Consider the following 14,916-nt stretch of genomic DNA (forward strand, 5'->3'; position numbering starts at 1 on the left):
TACAGAGGGACAGTCTTCCTCAGAGACCAGATCTCATCAATGGTTGAACTCCTTCTGCTATTCCAAAACCAAATAAAGTTCTTTCCCAGATAGCAGATGCACACTAGGAAAAACAAAATCAAAAATAATTCCTCTGGGAACTTGAATCTCTTGAGAGTGAACTCCAAGGGAGACACAAATGCATGTACTAGAAAACCACAGTAGACTCAAACTTCAGAAATTCTCGCCTCACATTTTGCTATAAAAGAATGTACATTCCTGAAAATCACTGCACTATGCAAAAATTGTGAAATAAAAATCACAAGATTTATGGGGAAAATGGAACTATTAGGAGCATAACCCTCAAAATCATCAATGGCACATAAAAAAGAGAGAAGAATCTAATAAAAAAAACACAGTTCCAGTGATTAAGGAGCAAAGAAAGAGTCATATACCAATGACCCAGTTTGCAGTGGAGTGGAGAGGCTGGGCGCGTGGCGCAAGGTGAATGAGGAAACTGGACAATGTTATTCCGAGTTTTAATCTCTTTTTAATAGAGTTAGTGGGATCGGGGTGGAGAGATGGAGGACCCAGAATAAAGGAAGTGGCTACCCTTGCTGGGCTCGCTTGATGGGTCCATGAGCTGGGGCTCATTTGGTCTTTACTGTCTGGATAAAAGAATTTCCTCCAAGGTTTCGGCTACTTTGGCCTTTGTTCACAGACTGCAGGAGCTCCGAATGGATGCGGGGCAAGACTCCACCCTGTGAGATGGTGACGTCTCCAAAGAGTTGGTTGAGCTCAGCATCATTGCGTACAGCCAGCTGCACGTGGCGGGGAGCGATGCGGCTCTTCTGGTTGTCACGAGCAGCATTGCCTGCAAGCTCCAGGATTTCAGCAGTCAGGTACTCCAGCACAGCAGCCAGGAAAACAGGGGCACCAGATGCCAACCGCTGGGCATAGTGGCCCTGGCGCAGAAAGCGGTCCACGCGGCTCACAGGGAACTGTAGTTGGGCCCTTGAGGAGCGTGAGCGGGTTCGGGCACGGGGATGCGAGGGTCCTGGGTGGCTCCGTTTCTCAGACATGGTGCTAGCCTGAGCTCCGCTAACATCCCCCAACTGGTCCAAGCGCCTGTGAAATTCCGCATGCTAGGGGAATCCTTTATATACCAGATGCCTTATTTCAATTGGTCAGAGGGCAGCCAATCAGGAGCTTGGGTCCTTTGTGAGGCGAGATGACCACCCTAGCTGATTATGATGTCATCACCTTCTCCTTTTCCGTCAACACTTCCTATTAGGGCCCTTGCCTAGAACATTGTATGGCCACTACCTGTGCAACTTGTTCATTGATCAGTTGTTAACCTAATTTATCTTTGAATGAACTAGAAAAAAAAAAGCAAGTATTTTTACATTTTCACTTTCATATTTGTGAGCAAATCATATACAAAATGCTTCAGGAAATTAACTAGTAAGTAAAGAACTGCCAGAAAACAGTACTCAGGTCCCACTGAAAATCTAGTTTTCTCTATAAAGTACAAGGCTGCTTGGACAACAGTTTTCAGGAAAAACAAATCCTTTGGCTAGGCACTGAGAGGCATTTCTGAAATACTCATGACAGCTATGTGAAACTTTTAAGGAGGGTCACGTTTTTTCATAACTATTTTTTAATTATGTATAAAAGTGCTAACAAAAGGAAAAAGGGACATTAGGAGGCAGTAAAAGTCCATTAAATTATGCCAAAGGGACAGTGAAGTGGCTCAGTGGATAAAGAGCCAAGCCTGGAGATGAGATGTCCTGGGTTCAAATCCAATCTCATACTTCCTAGCTGTATGACCCTGGACCAGTCACTTAATCCCAATTGCTTAGCCCTTAACTTTCTTCTGGCTTGGAATCAATACTTAATATCAATTCTAAGAAAGAAGATAAGGGTTTTAAATAAAAATAATTTTTTAAAAGGAGACTAAGGGGTAATAGCCCAAGGACATATTTGTCTTCTTTAAGAAAAAATGCCTTTGTGTTTTTTACATCACAATCATGCCCTTATACAGAGTATCCCCAAAATCAGAGTGCAGTTTTACCCTATTAAAGCTTAAAACTACACTATGATTTTTGGGACAGCTTTCCCCAGCATCAGCCTTCTCAAGTAAAGCCTGTTTCGGATAATAGAACAACATGACTAGATTGTAACTGATGGTAAACAAAGTTGTATCCTACTCAATTATAATATGTATAAAATCATTTATCCTGCCAGTAGGGTGAACATCTGGTGAACCAAAAGGCAAGAACTTGTCATCTCTCCAGGGGAAAAGGTGCCTGCATTCTACATGGCTGATTATTTAGATAAAAGAATCCCTAAAAATGAGAAAAAGTCATCAAGCCAGCACTCCAATAGATGTTTGACTCATCAGGAAGAAGCTTACCCTTTGAGATGATGAATTGCCCAATTGGCTATTTTTTAATAAAAAACATTCATGGACTTTCATTTAGATTTTTCCAGTACCTGTCTTAGGTTTGGACCAATAAAGGAAAAGAGAGAACCTGCAGTTCAAGGGCCCAAACCAGAAGGCAGGGGGGACTTGCAGGGCTCCAGCTGCTATTTCAACTGCCCCCATCCCCGTTTTACAAACCACCTTGATATCCTGGAGGAGATGGGAAGGTAAAACCAGGTAAACTTCTTCCTTGCCTAAGCCCATATGTTGCTTTTGGTCAATCATGAGGCTTGCTCCACAGATAACCCCATGAAGCATTTCTTCCTCTTTGCCATCTTATGTGCAAGGTGGCTAGAAAAAGGCAGCCTGAGCTGTGGGGAGGAAGAAGAGGAAACCAACTCCAGGCTGGCCCCTTTCTTTGGCTATATTTCCAGTGACAGATTAAAACAGGGGAGAGGAGATCATTCCCTCCAGTTCAAATCCAGCCTCAGATACTAGCATGTAACCCTGGGCAAATCACTTATCCTCTGTCTGCCTCAGTTTCTTCAGCTGTAAAATATGAATAATAGCAACTACCCTGGAGTTGTTATGGGGACAGAGATAATATCTGTAGTGTGCTTAGCACAGTGCCTGGCACATAAGAGGCACTTTTAATAAAAGTCTTGTTTCTTTTGTTTTCCCTTCCTCAAAGTGATATTGCCCTATGAGCACCTCTTTTACTGCTCCCTTTGGGGAAATCTATGTACAAGCCATTAACTAATTCTTAAACAATTTTCCCTAGATCCCTGGGCTAAAGGACTTACTGAACCAGTGACTGTAAGCAAAGGCAGCCCCCACTCAGTAGAGGCAGGCTCCCCCCAAGAGTTATGATGTTGATGACAATTAGTATTTATATAATATTTTTAAAGGTTTGCAAAGCACTTTACAAATATTTCATTTTATCCTCAAACTCTCCTGGAAGATAGGTGCTATTTTAATCCCCATTTTACAGTTGAGAAAAACAAGGCAGACAGCAGTTAAGTGACTTGCCCAGGGTCACACAGTTAACGAGTGTCTAAATCTGGATTTGAACTCAAGTCTTCTTGACTCCAGATCTTGTACTCTACCCACTGCCCTAAGACTCACCCACTAGAAAGGAATTATCCCTTAGAATGAGTGAAATCAGTCCTTTTGCTATAAGATCATAGAATTTAGAACTAGAAGGGTGTCCTGAATGGCCACTCCATCAACCAGTGCCATTTCTTGACCACGCGGGGTTCAAGGTGTTGCTAATGTATGAATTCCTAGCTGCAGAAGTGAGTGTCAGTGATGAATCAAACCTATATTATTACTACTATAATTTATTGTCTACTATAACTATCAGAGTAAAATACATTTGAGATTTCTTTCCTTTTTGAAAGACTAAAAACTTTTATTAAATAGGATTTATTCTAATAATTTTTGCTTGCCTAATAAAAGTAACAGTTTTCTCGAAAACATAGCTTCTTTTACATAGTGTATATATAGCATAGCTACATATATAGCCCTGTCAGTCTGATCGTCAAAAGTATAACAGGTTTTTTTCTTTTCACTTACAAAAGGTTTTGTTCCCTTCCCTTCTCCCTTCACCAAGACAGCAATAGCTTTAGTCAAGGTCCTTCTTAGGATATTTATTTGTATCCAAGCTAAGTAGAATCCTGAGATAACCACCATCCCTCAATGTCACTGACATCAATATATCTTTTATCGTATTTAGATTAATTATGCGAACCATCATGGTTTTCCCTCCAGACAAGAGACATGGGATACTGGTAAAGGTCAGAGTCTGATAACAATGAAGGAAAGGACTGGTCACAAGCTAGGCTTCTGTGCTCTGACCAACTTAAACTCAGAAAATATGACACCCCCCCCCCAAGCTTAGATATGGATAGACCCTGTAACCAGCTAGTGCTCAGAAGTTTTCAGCTACAGTTACACTTGAAGAAGGGACGTCACTGATAAAATCATCCAGCCTCAAATCACACTGCTGCTAAAGTTTTCAATTACAACTCCAACACAAATTAGGGTCCTTCTATTAGTAGAGAGAAAGTTAGTCTAAGCCTAGAAGAAATCTGAGAGGTCCAGAGCAATGTACCTATCATCTGGAAAGATTCAAGGGTGCTGAAAGAAGCATTCGCACTCTAAGCACTTGCAAAGGGTCTAAGAATCCAGCCTTCTGTAATTCTTCTCTAAAATAATGCATATCCTTAACAAATTTCACTGCAATGTTGAATTTTCCTTGTCCCTTTTAGGAGAGAGCTCAGGAGTAATGTTTGTCATATGATTTTAGTCATTTATACAAACAATTAATAAACATTCATTAAGCACTTACTATATACCAGACACTATGCTATACAGGAATTATAAAGAAAGGAAAAAACATTTTTAAAGTTTTAAAATTAGCTGTTAAACATTGGAGATCAACCTGAAGAGTCTGTTCACCCTTATAATTAGCCCCCACAATCCTCAAATAGAGACCTTAGAGAGATCATCTAGTGCAAATCTCTCATTTCAAAGATGAGGAGACTGAGACCCAGAGAGGTTCAAATGATTTGTGTTGAAGGCCTTAAAGTATCAGAGCAGGATTTAAAAAAAATCCTCAGGCAATATTATATCTAGAGTTTTTTCTTCACCACAATGGGCTACTCAATCAAAGGCAAATTAATGCTGAGCATCCTTTCTTGTTATTTGTCAGGATTCAGTTGTATTCAACTCTTTGTGGATCCATGTATCATATTATCTGTCCATGGGTTTGTTTGTTTGTTTTTAGCAAAGACAGTGGAGTAGTTTGCTTTTTCCTTCTCCAGTTCATTTTACAGATGAGGAAACTGAGGCAAACAGGGTTAAGTGTCTTACCCAGGGTCACACTTCTAGGAAATATCTGAGGCCAGATTTGAACTCACATCTTTCTGATGCCAGGTCCAGCACTCTATGCACTGAACCACCTAGCTGCCTCATTCCATTTCTCATTAAAAATTAATGAACTGGCACTGTAATTTATCACCTAGTCTTTTGAGTTTTATTAGCATATCAATTAGAACCTGATATAATTAATTACACTGGAATCATTGAAGCTGAGGGTCAGTCCCACCAAGATGCCCATTTTATAGAAGAATCCCAGCCTGAAAGCCAGCCTAGAGAAGTCTTTTAACAATAGGTAAGTTGATCATGACATCACAATCATTGATTATGATGAGACTCAAACATGTGTATACATATATTAACTATGACTGAGCAAATCACTTAAGATCCACCTGTTTCACACAATGCTGTAGAATTCATCTAATAAACCAATTCAATAAACATTTATTAAGCACCTACTATATGCCAGGCAGTGTGCTCAGTGTTGTCACACTGAAGAAATTCACAGATCCGGATATATTAATAATGTTTTAAAAATATTTTTGAGAAATGGAGTTTGTTTAAAGGGTTTTTATTGGTTTGTTTAGAGATTCATTAAGTTGTTTTTTAGCAAAGTTTCTTAAATTCCTAATTTTTATAAAATCAGCTGCATATATAGGACTATTAGGACAAAATAATGTTCCTATATTGGATGTTTATGCTTAGTTTTTCTTTGTTATACTGAAGGATCCAACTGGGAAACGGTTGGTACACAAAGACAAAAGGCACCACCAATATAATACGTATTTTAGTAATGGTTTGGTTTCAGGGTGACATCTTTAAAAAAAAACTTCTAGACATTTTTATAAAACTTAAATGTGTAAATTTAGACCTCGATTGAGAAGGGAGGGGGAGGGTTGAAAGAACATTTGGTTTGAACAGCAGTTTGGTGGGGAGGGAACATGGTGACTTTATTCACCTTAAATCTGTTGATGTGATATGATTTTGAAGGAGTTCAAAGAAATCATACTTCATCTCTAAAAAACATGCTTTCTTCACTTTTTTTACTGAGATCTAAAATTCCTTCAGAAGGGATCAAAGTCTTTTAATTGCATGAGACTTACTATAGAAATAATCCCCTAGGGAGTATGAAATAGTTTACCTTTCAGATCTATGAATAAGGAGGGAAATTATGACCAAAAAGGAGATAGCATTAGGAGATGTAAAATGGATGGTTCTGATAATGTTAAATTTAAATGGTTTGTGCAAACAAAACCAATGAAGCCAAGTCTTGAAGGAAAGTAGAAAAATAGAGGGAAAATCTTATAGCATATTTCTCTGATAAAGGCCTCATTTCTCAAACATATAGAGAATTGAATAAAATTTGTGAGAATATGAGTCATGCTCCAATTGCTAAATAGTAAATAAAGAATATGAATGGGCAAATTGCAGAAGAAATCAAAGCTACTATAGTCATATAAAAAGACTCTAAATCTGGCCTCGGATACTTCCTAGCTGTGTGACCCTGGGCAAGTTACTTAACCCCCATTGCCTAGCCCTGTAACAAATAAAATTAATATAGAAGGATATATATAAAAAGAGATTAGGGTTTTAAAAAAATTTTTTTAAAAGACTCTAAATCACTATTGACAGAGAAAGGCAAATCAAAACCTTAGCAGACTGGCTAATATAACAGAAAAGGAAAATGACATATATTGGAGGAGATGGGGAAAAATTAGGATGGTCACCAATAGACTATTGGCAGGGTTGTGAACTTATCCAACCATTCTGGAGAGGATTTGGAACTATGCCCAAAGGGCTATAAAATTGTGTATGCCCTTTGACCTAGCAGCACTACTTTGGAGGAGGAAGAGGAAGAAGAGGAGGAGGAGGAGGAGAAGGAAAAAAAGGACTAACACATACAAAAATACTTACAGAACCTCTTTTTGTGGCAGCAAAGAATTGGAATTTGAAGGGATACCTATCATTGGGGTTAATAAGGAAACATATTTTAAACAATTGTACATGTATGCATATCAAACTACTTGCCTTTTGAAGGATGGGAAAGGGAAGGAAGGGAAGAAGAGAATTTGGGATTCAGAAGTTTTAAAAACAAATGTTAAGGGGGCAGCTGGGTAGCTCAGTGGATTGAGAGCCAGGCCTAGAGACGGGAGGTCCTGGGTTCAAATCTGGCCTCAGACACTTCCCAGCTGGGTGGCTCTGGGCAAGTCGATTGACCCCCATTGCCTAGCTCTTACCACTTCTGTCTTGGAGCCAATACACAGTACACAGTATTGGCTCCAAGATGGAAGGTAAAGGTTTAAAAAATGTTAAAAATTGTTTTTACATATAATTAGAAGAAAAAAGATTAAAATCAAAACAAAAACCCTCTGAGAGAAATAACTAAAAAGTCACATTAAAATGTAAATGACTGATATCAAAATTTTTGTTAAGAGCACATTTTGCTCTAGTTCTGATGCCCTGTTGCCTGTTTAGTGAAAGGATAGGGGTGTGAGACTATTAAGTCATTAGTCAAACAGTTACCAGTTATTCAGTGTCCAATATTCATGTCATATTTCCTGGTCCCAGTTCCTGGGGCACTCCAGGTCTCCCCGTTTACATAAAACACTGAAGGAAATCATCCATACCGCCAGGCCTGCAAGGAAGAGCCCCACCACTGAATAAATCACCAATGAGTCGTCATCCTCTTGTAAAGTTTCTTTTGGGGCTGTGGGGAGAAGATATCCAGTCACCATTACAGTTCACTCGAGCACCATAGCCCCTGATTCAGAAGCATAGTGAAAGAGTATAGACCTGCTCTATCAGAAGACCTGAGTTCTAGTTCTGACTCTGCCACAAACTAGCAAGTTAGTATGCAATAAGCTTGTAGCTTTACGACCTTGACCTCTCTTGGATTTCACTTCCTCACCTATCAATGCAGATAACACCTGACCTATTTACCTAGGATTTAAAAAATCCTGCGTGTGATATTTTATTACCAATGAGAACGAGCAAATTTCTTAACCTACCATATTCAGCTTTCTCTTCTGTAAATTGAGAAAGTTAGACTATAAGATGGTCCCTGAGGTCCATTCCAGATCTCTAATGTACATGTACACCCTTTTCCATGCTGAAGGTTCTTGAGAAGGATACTGTGATTTGAGCACTGTTTGAAGAAGACTTCTCATGATAGAGAAGGAAGGAAGTCATGGTTTACCTGCCACCTGGAGAATCACATATCCCACTAGTGAATGTCGGCTATCCTCCATGACACATTTGTATGTCCCGCTGTCTTGCAGCCTCACATCCTTCAAAGTCAGCACCACTTCCCCTGGCCTGATGGAGAGGGAGGTACGGTTCTGGAACTCTGTAGCCTGGTCCTCTATCTGCTCAGCTTCAAAATGATAACTATGCACCATGGTGTTTGGTCCATGCTGGCTGAGGCGATACCAAGTAACACTGAGATTTGATAACTGGAAGTCTGCCCTAAAATAAAGGGTGACATTTTCCCCCATCTTTGAAGTCACTTTTGTGTCTCCCATGAGTAAAGAAGAAATACCTGGGGATGAAGGAGATAACTAAGGTTAGGGCTAGTGTGCCAGAGTCCTGGCTTCCCAGGCCCTGGAAGCACAATAGGTCTCCTCCCTCTAAGCAAACTAGACAGGTTCTGGGCAGGAAGAACAGGCTACTGGGGAGAACCTTCCAGAGAATTATGCCTTTCTTACTCCCTAAGTTCAGATGCTCCTTCAGGCCACTCTGCAAATAGAAAAGCTTCTCCTCTGGTCTCTTTTAACTCTGCTTCTCTCATAAGATTTCATCACCAACTCACCTGTAGACATTTTTGCCAGAATGAGAGCTTCAGCAATCCCAAATAGCTTCAGAAATCCCAAAAGCAAGAGCAAGGACCACCCACAGGAATATTGCCTTCCTGGTGTAGAGGAGAAAGCCATCAATAAAGAATCAGGAAAATCCACTAAATTTATTCTATTACTCTACAAATGATCAGGAAATCCCAGGAGTCAGTCATACTCAATTTATATCAACTTAATTTGCCCTTTTTCATGTAATTACAGTATTTTAGACAACCCCTAGTCTAATCCATCCTTGAAGAAGGAGTCACTTCCAAAATATCCCCAAGAAAGATCACCAAAGATTCCACCTAAACATCTCCATTAAAAGGGAACTTCCTACCTTTAATTTGATAATTTTATTAACTGTCTCCTATATGTCAGGCATTTCTAATCATCCTACTGTATTCTTGGACAACTCTAATTCTTAGGTTTCAAAAGGGTAGAACTAGAAACCTCTTTAGGGCTCATCTAATCTAGTGATTCTTCATTTTAAGCTATCCTCTTGCTTTGGGTCTTTGGCATAAATGGAGGCTTAGACATTGACCCATTATTAACAGATAGCATGCCCCTGCTAATAAAAGTTTTCTTGCTCAGATAATTGCCTCGATTTATCCTTTTGTTAAATTTCAATGACGGAAGCTTGTTTCCAGTTTTTTGATCCTACAAATAACATAGCTATGAATATGAACATGGTGGGGAGAAGGGCACAGTGGTAGGCAAGATGTCTTTAGAGTATATTTCTAATAATTATGTAGCAAGGACATGAATCTTTACCATGGTAAAGAATCCACCCCCACTTTCTGCCCCTACCAACTTGTATATACATCATAGGGACCTAGAGCTGAAAACATCTGCTCTTCCTTGTCTTTATTTCCAGGCTTTCTCAGGTAAGAGCTCCATGGTAATTTCCATTGCCTGTCCCTTTTGTCACAGAGGAAGGTGGGAAATGGAAAGGCAAAGAGAAAGGGAATATGAGAACCATCCCAAATCTTTCTCCCCCATGCTGAGATGAGGTGACCTGTGAAAGGCATGCTACTCTAGTGAAGAAAAAGAGACGAATGATTCATAGAGAGGGAAATACTTTTATTTAGAAAGGGTAAATAAATATGCTTCCATGACAACTGAAGAGGGTTTTCATTTGAAGTATTATAAGACAGAAAGTTACCAAGTTGGGACATTTTGGACCTACGATTCAAAAACACTGAAGTTGCATTTATAAAAAGAGAGTTAAAGAGCAGTGAGCAACCAGGAGACAGGACTGTTGTGGTAAATAATTGGGGATGGAATCTCATTAATGAACTCCTGAAATTTTTTCCCACTGGAATTAGGGAATCAGGATTTCACTGAGAGAGACCCTTTTACTTCTTTCTTGTTCTTTAAATTCTTACTTACTGTGTCAATTCTAAGATAGAAGAGCAGCGAGGGCTAGGTGATCAGGGTTAAGTGACTTGTCCAAGGTTACACATGTCTGAGATCAGATTTGAACCCAGGTCTTCTTGAGTCCAGGTCTAAAGTTCTTCTATCCATTATGCTACCTACCTGCCCGATAATTCTCTCTTGACTAAGGTTCTAGGAAAAGGAAGGGTATTTTTTGTATTCTTTGTTCAGTAAATGAAATTTGTTCTTTGCTTTGTGAGACTGAATGTTTGCAAGGGGAGTTGATTTCCATATTTGGAAGCAGTAACAGATTGATTTTCCCAAGTGCCAGCTGAATCGGTTAAGGGATCAAGAACAGAGAAATGAAAGGTCACCAAAATGACCATAATATAAATCAGGAGAGTGCCATGACACAAAGGTTGCAGTGGAATTACTTGTCTTAAAGTTTAACTTAAGAAATTACTTCCTAATTTAAACCTATGTAAATATGATAAAGTGTCACTAGGGTTAACCTTATCTGATAATATAATAGTGAGGATGTTTTCAGAGGGTTGATGAAGACTATCCTAAAACTCATCCTCTAGGTCAGGGGTCTGCAACGTATGGCTCTTTCTGCAAGAGCCATAAAATCATTTTTTTTTCAGGCGCTGTTACAGGAGCCGCACTGTGAGCACTGTACGGCTCTCATGAAATTACATTTTAAAAAATGTGGCATTTATGGCTCTCACGGCCAAAAAGGTTGCCGACCCCTGTTCTAGGGTTTCAGGAAAAAGAGATGATCTGAAGGAAAAACTAGGAAGAATTAAAGTGGCACACATTCATATTATAATCAATGCAGAGCCAACTCTGCTCTATATTCATTGTGGATGAAGGCACTAGACTGGATATACCTCTAATATTCATTTCATGCATTTCAAATTCCTTAACCATCAAACATTTTGAATGATTGTTCTCTAGGGAGAAAATTCAAAACGTAGAAATGTAGAAAGAGATTTGACTAGGATTCAGGACACCTGCATACCAGGTGTGTAATTAGAATCTGTTATCCTAAAAACTACAATTCCCAGCATCCCACTCTCCTCATGTTACATGCTGACGTAGGGAGGATAGTTTTCTTTCTTTCTTTCTTTCTTTCTTTCTTTCTTTCTTTCTTTCTTTCTCTTTTATCTTAGTATCATTTCTAAGACAGAAGAGCAACAATGGCTAGGAAAATAGGGTTAAATTACTTGTCCAAGATCACAGAGCTAGGAATTCTCTGAGGTCACATTTGAATCCAGGTCTTCTTGACTCCAGACCTGGAACTCTAACTACTGTGTTACCTAGCTGCCCCACTAAAGCCCTTTCTAGAACTAACATAACATCCTATGCTTCTGTGGTTTTATTGCAGGTAAGTTTAAGGGAAAAGTGTGAGGAGGAAGAACAAGAAAGCACCAGCTTGAGTTTGTTTGAGCAAGGGAGCATGGAAGAGTGGTATAAGAGTGCAAATTAATGAAGTTGGGAAATGCTTATCAAGAACCTCTCAAACAGCTGGTTCCTCCCTTTTCTCTAGCACCACTGACAAATCTATCTAGTAAGAGAGTATGTGGGACCACACCACAAGAGGAGGAGCTCTGGATCTCAACTGTTGGGCAACTAACAATCTAATAAGAGAGAGGCAGAGATGGCAAGGCATGATAGCAAAAATTGGAACTAGACGACCTCGTCTTCAATCCTGACTGAAATTTATTAGGTGTGTGAACTCAGTAAAGATACTTAACCTCTTTTTTTTAAAACCCTTAACTTCTGTGTATTGGCTCCTAGGCGGAAGAGTGGTAAGGGTGGGCAATGGGGGTCAAGTGACTTGCCCAGGGTCACACAGCTGGGAAGTGTCCAAGGCCGGATTTGAACCTAGGACCTCCTGTCTCTAGGCCTGACTCTCACTCCACTGAGCTACCCAGCTGCCCCTTGTTAACCTCTTTTAATTTCAGTTATTGTCATCCGTCAAACAGAGGCAAGTCTGCACCACCTACCTTACCAGGTTGTTGTGAGAAAACCATTTTGTGAACTGCAAAGTGCTATAAAAATGGGTGCTTTCTAAGTGAGAATGGGAAGATTTTCATCAGCCTGTTGTCCTTGATTCCAGGAACATGGAGTCTAGGCTCAGCCCTTGGTATCTTTTGATACCAAGACAGTCACTTTCTTTAACCTTTATTAATTACCCTATCCCTTTACCTTGGCCTGTTCCTTCCACTACAGTGCTAATCCAACTGTTTTTTTCCTCCCTCCCTTTTATAGTTCATTCAAGCCTCACTCATCTTAAATAGCCCCAATATGAGAGAAACAAACTCACTTTTCTGGGACCATCTGGCTGCCATATTTCCTTCCAGTGTGATCACCTAGCAGCTGAACCAGTCACCCAGTGCCTCTTGATTTCTCCGTTGCTTTTAACCATATACTTTTCTGAACTACACCTCTAAGGCAAGTCCAACCCAATGTCCCAACCCACCCAACATATCCAAAATTTCTGATGTTGGAAAGTAACTGCTTATTCATCAGTGGTGGAACTTGATAAGACTGCAGAACCAATGCCTGTTCTTGGGGCTGGTTCATTAAGTAGCATCTCTCTAGAAGGACAGATGAGCTTTCTTTCTCCCCAGCCACATTTCATAGTTGAAGGGTTATGAGTTTACCAGATTAAAAAGGAATTAGAAGGAATATAGAGGAATGTGTAAAAATAAATTAAGGGCTTTAAAAGACTATCTGCCTTTTGATCCAGCCATAGCACTGCTTGGTTTATACCCCAAAGAGATAATAAGGAAAAAGACTTGCACAAAAATATTTATAGCCACACTCTTTGTGGTTGCAAGAAATTTGAAAATGAGAGAATGTCCTTCGATTGGGGAATGGCTGAACAAATTGTGGTATCTATTGGTGATGGAATACTATTGTGCTCAAAGGAATAATGAACTGGAGGAATTCCATATGAACTGGAATGACCTCCAGGAATTGATGCAGAGTAAAAGGAGCAGAACCAGGAGAACCTTATACACAGAGGCTGATGATACACTGTGGTACAATCAAACATAATGGACTTCTCTACTAGCGGCAATCCAGAGCAAGGCTGAGGGACTTATGAGAAAGAAAACTAGCCACATTCAGAGGAAGAACTGTGGGAGGAGAAACACAGAGGAAAAACAACTGCTTGAACACATGGGCTGATGGGGATTTTATTGGGGATGAAGACACTAAATGATAACTCTAGCCCAATTATCAATAATATGGAATTAGGGCTTAATCAATGATACACGTAAAACCTAGTGAAATTATGCATCAGCTAAGGGGGGTTAGGTGGGTTTGGAGAGAGGGAAAGAACATGAAACGTAAATATGGGGAAATATTCAAAATAAAAATTAAAAAAAAGAAAATAAATTAGAAAGTAAAAACAAAAAAAAATTAATGTTATTGCTTTTTGTTTTTCTTCTTCCAGATTGTCTTCTACTTATATGTATTTGCATTCCCAATCAGTAGTTTTCTCTTGTGTTTCTTTAATAAGATTTTTTTTAACATTGATTAAAGTTTTTTCTATTCTGCCTACTAGTTCTGTTATATAGGTAATAAATTCTGTTTTCAGGATTCTTATTTCCCTCTCAAATAATTTGGAAACATTTACTAGTAGTTCCATGCTCTCTTGGGAGTCCATAGGTTCCTCTATTTCATCAGGTGTTATTTATTTTTCCTTTTTCTTGAAATATTATTTTAAAATATTTGGACTTATTTAGATGTCCTTGAGTCTATCTTTTGTTCTTTTACTGTCTTTCCTATTTATCTGCTTGCACTTGAGGATTTTAGCTGAGTTTTCTTCCTCCAGAGTTGTTTATTTTGGATTTTCTTTTCCTTTATATTCCCTTTTGCTCACTTTCTGAAATCTTCCCCCTTTGATGTCTATTTACCAGAGAACTAAACTTCAAAGGTATTTTAGCTTCTTCCCAAGATGGAAAATTCACTTTTCATTGAACTTAATCTCTGCCCCATGTGACTTCTGGAGGGCCAGAACTAGTCTCAGTTGGCTACAAACCTCTTTTCCTTCAGACCTTGGTGGAATCCCATAAACCCTGCCCCAGTTCCCTCTCTTCCTTTGTTTTCCATTTGAGCATTGTTGCAGAGGTGCATGCATGCTACCAGCACAGGGAAAATAAGATTCCACTTTCCTATATCTACATCTTCTCCTCGTGGAGGAAGAGAGAGCAAAGTCAAGTTCTATCATTTGTTAGCACAGAATGTTCAGACAGAATGAAGTATCCTAGCAGAGATTACGGAGGCAGCAAATGAATTGTTGAGTGATCCTAGAGCAGAAGCCTATGGGTCCTGTTGTACAGCCCTGCCAGAACATAGGGGCTAGAGAGAGGGGGTTCTGGGTGAATTTTTAACACGGTATTGTAAATTTAT

The 14,916-nt window shown here is 39.4% G+C and overlaps 1 protein-coding gene across 1 annotated transcript; it reads right to left on the bottom strand.

Annotated features, from left to right (window-relative positions):
• Positions 1–629: 629 nt before the first annotated feature.
• LOC123230750 (histone H2A-beta, sperm-like) lies at positions 630–1,061 on the bottom strand. The gene has a single exon (XM_044656910.1). It carries the CDS (start codon positions 1,059–1,061, stop codon positions 630–632), a length of 432 nt encoding a protein of 143 aa, XP_044512845.1.
• Positions 1,062–14,916: the final 13,855 nt, after the last annotated feature.

This window comes from Gracilinanus agilis, chromosome 1 (genome assembly GCF_016433145.1).
Source record: "Gracilinanus agilis isolate LMUSP501 chromosome 1, AgileGrace, whole genome shotgun sequence".
NCBI classification, from domain to species: Eukaryota; Metazoa; Chordata; class Mammalia; order Didelphimorphia; family Didelphidae; genus Gracilinanus; species Gracilinanus agilis.